This window comes from Nematolebias whitei, chromosome 17 (genome assembly GCF_014905685.2).
Source record: "Nematolebias whitei isolate Nwh7 chromosome 17, NemWhi1, whole genome shotgun sequence".
NCBI classification, from domain to species: Eukaryota; Metazoa; Chordata; class Actinopteri; order Cyprinodontiformes; family Rivulidae; genus Nematolebias; species Nematolebias whitei.
The window spans coordinates 31,463,237-31,471,865 of NC_056514.1; the positions used below are offsets into that span (position 1 = coordinate 31,463,237).

Below are 8,629 nucleotides of genomic sequence, written 5' to 3' on the forward strand. Positions count from 1 at the left end.
GTTGAATACTCTGGAGCGACTTATACGCTGGAAAATATGGCAAATATCCCACTTTGAAGTAATAAAGCGAAAAATAGTAGTGTTGTTCAAACATTTGCAGAAAATTTATTGTTTTAAAAAACAGCCAAAACTAGCCATTTTTGTTGTGGGTTTAAAAATTTCCTGTAAGTTTTGGTCAAAGCTTCAAAGAGCCACAGATGAGGGACAAAAGGGCCACATGTGGCCCCAGAGCCACAGGTTGCAGACCCCTGTGCTAGACAAATGGGGGAGTGGTGGTACAGAGGATAGAGAAGGAGGGCCTGTGATTGGAAGGTTGCCGGTTCAACTCCCCAGACCGACATCAAAATGTGGGTGGGAAAAGGTCAAACACCCACACCTATCTCCACCCTCATTTGCTCCACTATGGGCCCTTGAGCAATGCCCTTAATTCCCACCATCTGCTCTCCCAGGCACCCTAGATAGCAGCTCTCTACTCCACACAGAGGGCTGTGGTAGCTCGGTGGTCTGTGGTTGTGTCATGAAGGGCATCCGCCGTAAAAACAATCGCCAAGTTTTCATGCAAATAGTTTTCTGTGGCGACCCCTGAAGAAGGGATCAGCCGAAAGAAAAAAATAATAATAATAATTTTGTCTAGCATGGTGCATCTTTTAACTACCGGTACTTTTAATTTTTATCCAACTTTTAAGCCAAATTCTGTTATAGATGTGTTACATTCTCCACAGAACATCATCTTCTTGGATTACAATACTTCATCCAGAAAATAACCGACAAAAACAGCGAAAGATCAAATGTTTAGAAGTATAATCTCTATATCTATCTATAAATCTTGCTCTATTTTTGTATTTTGGATGGGTCTTTGAAATATGACTAATTATGTCCTTCTGTAAAACTTGGCCTGTGGTTACAACCTCCTTCCATGATGAAGTTACTTCTAATGGAATTCCCTTTAAACACAATTTATGGCTTGTAGTACACGTGGCACACAGAGTGACTGTACACGACTGGACTGGAGCATTTCCTGGGATGTAATAATGCATTTCTGACAATAAATGTGAACTTTTCTTTAAAGATTCAATCATTCTCAAAACCCCTAATTTAGCCTTTAAGGGTAAATTGATTTTATTGGAGGTTTGACACACTCTTGAGATTATGTAGAAGATGTGAGGAAGATGCTGAACAGTCAATTCACATAAAGCTGCAAGACTCATTATTATTATTATTATCTAAATATTGCAGAGGCAATATTAAAGATTGTGATATTATTGAGAATATTAACTTGTCCATACTATTGTGAGTGGTCAAACTTCTATTGATGACACTCCCATAAAACAAGAATTTCCAGCAAAAATATATATATATACTAAATATCCTAAATGGCGTTTCAACCCTTAATCTGTTTGCATGACAGGCCTTTGATACTGCACACAAAATAGGAATACTGCACAACTGTGCTTTGTAAAGAGAGAGAAACTAGAAAATGCTGAGTCTTTTTAGCATGATGAGCTTTAAAGTTATTAAACTGAGCGACTAATATTAATTTGCAAAGCCATTTAGGAGTTTTTACATATTTAAATTAAAATTAAATTAAAAAATACAAATAGTTGTTTATGATGTCATCTGCTTGGTGATAAAATGCTAAAATTTGATATTTAATGCTCCATTAATCTAATCCGGTGACGTCCTTGACGTTTAATGTATATTTGCTTGTTTACATGACTGTGCAGTCTCACATTTTTATACAGACATTTTCTCTTAATATTTTATTCTCTTCATCTGTATTTATTTAGACCAACTTTATTTGAAATATGTAATAGTGAATATAATATTGTTTACCTTAGTGCAGAACCAATGCAGTGCTGTGAAGTCCCCGTTTTTGGCTTGTGAGTATCTAAGTATTTTGCTCTGTAGGAAAAACGCATTAATGGTTCATAGCAAGAGCAACATAAAACATTTTTTTTTTTATCAAAATTCTGAATCAATTCTGTCAAGATATGTGAGCTGCCTGGCTTTTCAGTTTGTGAACCTCTGACTCCATCTTGTGGAGAACTGTGGCCGTCCTTGCTAAACTGCTGTTTCTATTGTGAAAACATGATTAATCTTCAGTCTTTGTTTTCTAACCAAATATGTGTTGCATGAAAACTTCAAATACATAAAAAAAGCAAATAAAGGTAGTTAGTAATAATTTTAAACATCTTTAAAAAAAAACGCTGCAGATCAAAGGATAAGCACAAAACGACTTGCCTTTAGCTCATCCGCACTTTTAAATTTCTGGGTTAAAGCTTCCTTGATCTGTTCCCAAACTTGCTTTTTTTGAAGGTTCTGCAGTTCCTGTGGAAGCAAAAGTTATAACGAACTTCAGATGTGTGAAGTCAGTAAAAAGTGATGACTTAAAGCCAACTTTATTAAACATCAAAGGTGCTAAAATAAGCAAAACCACACATACTGAGTTAGCCACCTTTACAGCCAAACCAGAACCAGTGATGTAAAGCTGTGAAATTAAATGCAAATTTTAACATGTTCTTTTTTTAACAAAACATGAGTGCAATGATTTTTTTTTTTTTTGTAAAACCACACAGCTGGTTAAGAAGACTCAACAGCAGCTGTCATTCCTAATGAGGAAGTGGAAGTTTGACATGTCGTCTAAGATCCTCTGCAACTTTACAGCCGTGTGTTTGAGAGCTTCTCACCAACTGGTACAGGCCATAGAGAGCACATTACTCCAGTTTTGGCCTCCCTGCGCTGGCTACCCATTCACCCTCAGATCCAGTTCAAAATACTCATGTATGTTTTTAAATCACTGAACAGTTCTGCCCCATCCTATCTCACTGATCTTCTACAGCCATATGTCCCACCGCGCTCGCTGAGGCCGGCAGACTAGATGTTCATTTCAGTTCCAGAAACCCGTCGCAACCTCAGAGGTGACAGGGCTTTCTCTGTTGCAGGTCCAAGACTGTGGAATGAGTTGCCACTGCGTGTCAGGCAGGCTCCCACACTCACAGTCTTTAAGTCATGCCTGAAAACCCACTTTTATTCCCTTGCCTTTGACAAGGTGTGATTTGTTTTGATCCTGTCTGTCGTCCACAGTGTTGGCCATTTAGTTATTATCTGCTGCTATTTCTATATTTTTATTTTAAGTTTTCCTGTCCGCTGTGCTTGTGTTTTTATTGTACAGCACTTTGGTTGGCCTTGTTGCTGTTGTAAGTGCTCTATAAATAAACTGGTATGGTATGGTATGGTATGGTATGGTATGTTTACCAGCAGTTTGGTACAGCAGCACCAGTGCCATGGACTGTAAATGCCTGCAGAGAGTGACGAAGACTGCTGAGATCGTCAGGACTCCACCGCCCTCTACGCAGAGCATCTACGTAAGTCCATACAAAGGCCACCTCCATCCCTAAGGACCCCACCCACCTCCAGCAGGGACTATTCACACTTCTACCTTCAGGCTGGAGGTACAGAAGTGTAAAATCCAGATTTAACAACTCCTTCCAAGAAGTGATTTAAACTGACTGATCTTTTCACTTGATTGCACCTTTTTGCCTTATTTATTATACCTTACATACATTTAGCACATTTTACTTTGTAGGTACTTTTGGTTTTCACTTATTTGTAAAAAAAAATAAAATAAAAAAAATACAACAATTTTTTATGTAAATATGTTTGAACAGCTGATTGGAGTCAACTAAAGTCTTCTGCTTGGCATTCACTGTGGACAGCAAAGTAAGAGTGAAATTGCCCAGGGAGACGTTTCCAGTTGTGCACATGACAACAAACGTTTTAAATCCTTGAATTAAAATCTGAATAATTACCTCATCTTTGACGAGAAATATGTTTCTACTTGAGCAGGGCATCCTAACATGGACATTATCCCAGGTATCCATAAACTTAGAGGGATATGGAGCAGGAACTCTACCATTTTGAAGAAGGTCTGTCTGTCAACGAGTAATAAAATACAATTAGTACAAGCAGAATGTGTGGGCAGTCTAAACAAACTAAGTGAAAACACACAGCAAACTAAACTTGAACAATTGCTTAAGTATGAAAGTGTATTAGGGCCACGCTAAGAAAAAGAAAAATTATATTATAAGAAAAAAAGTCATAAAATTATGAGAATAAAGGCATAGTATTACGAGAATAAAGTGTACAAGAATCAAGTTGAAATATTATGAGAACAAAGTTGTAGTATTAGGATAAAAGTAATATTATGAGAATAAAGTCGTAAAATTACGAGAATAAAATTGAAATAGTACAAGAATAAAGTCGTATTTCGAGAATAAAGTCATAAAATTAGGAAAATAAAGTTGTACGACAAAGTCATAATGTTACGAGAATAAAGTTGTAATAATATGAGAATAAAGTCATAATATTACATTTTATTATTACATTTCTTTGACATGTCTATTTTCTGTTCCTGGGTCAACTCGCACCTGCTGTGGACAGCCAATGCGAGTCACTGTGTTTACGTAGTAGTCCGCAACCACTTTTGGGTCACAGTTTGTGAAATATGCCTCCATCCAAATTACTGTATACGACAACTAAATCTGTCAATGCAGCCATTAATTGCAATGCCATATGTCTTCAGTTTATCATAAGAATCCATATACCACATTGGGCCCTCTGCTATTGTACTGCCGACGATGGAGATACTAGAGTTGAAATTTGCCTGAACAAAATCTTCATGACCATCCTCATTGTCTGCTGAGAAACAACAAAATCTCTTTGAATGGCACACAGATGTAACCACCTATAGCTGTCGGAAATGTCACATTTCCACAATCAACCACTGCCAGAAAGCTCCTCTTACACAAAAGAAGCAATATCTTTGTGATGAATTTTGAGTTCATCCAGGTCTCTCTTGTAAATGAGGCCCCGAGGCTCAATGGGATTAACCTGTATAAATAAAGGTTGAATGAACGAATGAATGAAAAATCTTCCAAATCCGTGTAGTTCCTTCTTTGAAATGGACATAGTTGTTTGCATAATCGTTTCAAAGTCCTGATACTGATAAAAATCTGAAGCTGATGTGCCAACAAATTAAGTACTTCCTTATTTGCAAAACCATTACTAGGCCTGTCGCGATAAACAATAAATCAATTAATTATATGATAAATGAAAATCATCAACCTAATTTTCATTGATCGGCTTTATTGTTCCTTCGTGTCTCTCTTTCTACTGAAGACACTGGATGACAAAAGGCTCGACTCCAGTGCTCTTCACTGACCCCTCCCTTTCTCTTTAAAATCTGTTTTAAACCGTCCAAAATTACGTTTTTGGATCGTTGAAAGCAGCTAAGCTACGAACTAAGCTAACAGGCAGACCTCGGGGGAAAAAAAACTCTGTCTTGTCGAAGCTCCAAAATTTACGGTTGAAACCCCCCGTGCTTTTGTGTAAAAAGTTGTTTTTCTCTGCAAAACGTAGCTGAGAACTTATTTACTGATTTTTTTTTTAATTAAAAGCTTTGTGCAAAAAATGTTATGCTTAAGAGCTCAACCACACCGAGCATCCGCCATTTTGAGAACCGAGTAAAGGAAGGAGAAACGGCCCATGTCATGTCAATGGGCATCCCTCCAATTTTTCTTAAAGAGACACGCTGCTCGCTCCCTCACTATCCATCCTTCGGCTCAAACAGTCTTATACTGCCATCCAGTGGTCGAAAAAAGTTACTACACACAGAAATTAACCAACATTTTTTCTTAAATTTGACAATTACCCATTATTGTCAAATTCCAAACAATATTAGTGTATCGCAATAATTTCTGAAACAATTAATCGCCCAGCAAAATTTATCATCGTGACAGACCAAAGAATAATTTAACAAGATGCTCAACATTCATCATTTTACAACAGTTGTAAGACTGCTTTTTTGTGTCTGAGTTCTGGTAATATTATGAGTTTATTCTCAAATTATTTCAACTTTATTCTCGTAATACTTTGACATTATTCTCGTACGACTTTATTCTCGTAATTTCATGACTTTTTCTAAATGTTTTTTTTTTCCTTAACGTGGCCCTAATACTCCATCGTACTGAAGACAACTTTTGATATAAAAAAAATTTAAGTCATGGAATAAGTCCTCAAACCCTAATCAGGACGGTGTGCTGGTCAGGATCATCCTTAAGTGGTGGAAGGGTTCCTCCACATCTTGGCATCCTCTTCAGCTCACCGATTGGCGTTCCCAACCATCTGACCTCAGCAGGTGTTGTTTTCTTGTCTCGATCGCCGTCTGAGGATGTATCTGGCCGGCCCCTTTTCACAGGTAAGCTCGGTGACGAAGCTCCTGAAAAGAAGTCTGTTATTTTGGTCCTTTTTTTGGCAGAGCCCTCAGAACTTGTAGCGTACACTCCAGTTGGCTCTTCCTCTAACTCTTTGTCATCCCAAGGGCCTCTCTGTGTACATCCACTTCCTGTGGAATCCCTTGAAGTTGGTGACATAGGACAGCTTGCAGCCCAGTCTTGCGGCGTTAACGGTTGTGTTTCTTCATCCATATCAGAGTCTGAAGATTTTGCAGCATTTTTACAGTCTAAAGACGAGGCTGAACTGCTTTGAAACCCAAGGCCGTCAGTCACTCCCACATCTTTCTGGTTTGGGCACTTTTCAGTTGCGTTTGGACTTTTTGAAGGCTTAAGCAACCAACGTTCAAGTGTATTTCTGATCTTCTGTGGCTGTCCAAGTCCAGCTTTTTTTAACTTTTCATCTGGCAAACTGTCTTCATCTCTTTTTGACTGAGGATCCATGTTTGTCTTGTTTTCCCTTCTTTCTTGAGCTATGATTTTATCGCCGGTGTTTTGAATACATAAAGATCGCCCTGGAAAAACAAACAAAAAAATGTCTTACTGAAATTGTTATCATGCACTTTAAGGCTATTAATGTCTAACCAAAATACCTATGTCAGAAGATGGAGGTGTTGCTAGGTTATTTGTTTCAACTTTTTGCCTCTTTGCTGATGGCTGAAAATCTGTCATCCTGCAGAACAAGCAGACAATAAATAAAAGATGTTCATATCAAATAGAGCAAAGCCCGACGTTAAAATATAAAGACGAGTACTCACAACACAGCTTGAGCAAAACCCAAAACCAAAATGTTTGATTTTGTCCACACCTGATTTCTTGTCAGTTGTATTCTCAATAAGGAAGTAAGTTTTAAAATACGGAATGAAGCCATGTGCATTCAATTACCCGACAGAGACGTATTTAGCTAGTGTATGCTGCATAGTAAATTATTTTCTTTAAACTAAGTTTATAATCTCTTCCCATTGACAGGTTGCTAGACCATTAAGCGACTTTGCTAGCTAGCTTCGATGCTAACGAGATTTTGACAACACTGGTGTTACGCCGAGTTAAGAACCCCGGAAAAAATGTGTGCCCCACCTCTCGGGAGCGCGCAAGATGAAGGAGGAAAAAACTTTTCAAAACGTCTACAAACTCAGTTTCGACCATGTGTGGGTGTTATTTTATATCTGAGCTTCACGGCAAGAATAAATGCTTTCAGGTTTTCTTTTTACCGTGTTAGAAAGGCTCGTCATCTCTTCTGGTTTTTCCTGTCGTTTCCAAGACGAAACAGATTCAGGCAGTGGGACCAATTTTTAAATAAAAAAGAGCAAACAATTATAAAAATAATCATCAATCATGCATTTGTATAAAAATGCGTTTATTACTGATGTGACCTTGGGTACAGCTGTTGTGCGCGCTCCCGAGGAGAGAGTGGGTTACGGGTATACCCACCACGGCGAAACACCGGTCCGTTAAAATTAGCCTAAAATTAAAAGTCATAGTTTTTAAAATATTGAACAATTTATAAATGTTTTTAATTATAAAATGATTGAAATGTCGCTTTAAAAATGTTTTGTTGTCGACATGCGCAGCATAAAGTCCTTCAAGGTAAACATCGCAGCCGCCGAAACGTCGCAGGCATATAACGTCATGTAAATGGAAACAACGCGATATTTGAACGAACAATTAAAATCTACCAACAAATTTTCCACGTTGAATGTAGATTTACTAAATTCGTTTACTTGAGTGCTATGTTTAAAGTATAGTTAGTAGATTTCAGTAGAAAATAAAATTTATACTTTGTCTAAACTGGATTAAATGAATCAAAAGTTAGCTCCCTTTCTAAGCCACGCCCATTAACACACCTGACAAAGAAGAGAAAAAAAAAGGGTATTTCCTGAACTCATCTCTAGTTGAGTACATGTTGACTGCACGAGACTTTTTATACATTTTAACGATAATAATGGTCAGAAAATATATTACATTCGCTGTTTTATTTTATTGCTGTGTTTCTGGGACTGCAAGCACAGGTGAGGCTTTTAGCGGTGAGGTTACCTGTTGCGTTGTTTATGGAGGGAACCAGAAAGTTTTATTTTCCTTTTGTTTTTTAATCATGTTAACAACAAACGGGTTCTTTAATTGTACTGGATTTGTTTTGTTACTAGCTCCAGCTTATTATTTTAAAGTTTGTTTGGGTTTAATGTAAATATGTTGTCTACACAATTTACCTTTTGGTGTGTGTGACTTATGAGTGTCTGGTTAATCAAAGTGAAACTTTTCAGTACTTTTGTGTTGTTTGTTTATCTCTTCCTCTTTTTTCCCCAGAAAAGTTCAGTGGGTTTAGGTCAACATTGTCAAGA

The 8,629-nt window shown here is 37.5% G+C and overlaps 1 protein-coding gene across 1 annotated transcript in view; it reads right to left on the bottom strand.

Moving 5' to 3' along the window:
- Positions 1 to 7,539, bottom strand: part of LOC119423513 (poly(ADP-ribose) glycohydrolase) — a 30,393-nt gene extending 22,854 nt beyond the window's left edge. Inside the window, 6 exon segments of the mRNA XM_037690911.1 lie at positions 1,834 to 1,902; positions 2,242 to 2,328; positions 3,810 to 3,932; positions 6,081 to 6,805; positions 6,884 to 6,963; positions 7,502 to 7,539. Coding sequence (XP_037546839.1) covers positions 1,834 to 1,902; positions 2,242 to 2,328; positions 3,810 to 3,932; positions 6,081 to 6,805; positions 6,884 to 6,962 — 1,083 coding nt within the window. The 5' untranslated portion in view covers position 6,963; positions 7,502 to 7,539.
- Between the last annotated feature and the right edge of the window lie 1,090 nt (positions 7,540 to 8,629).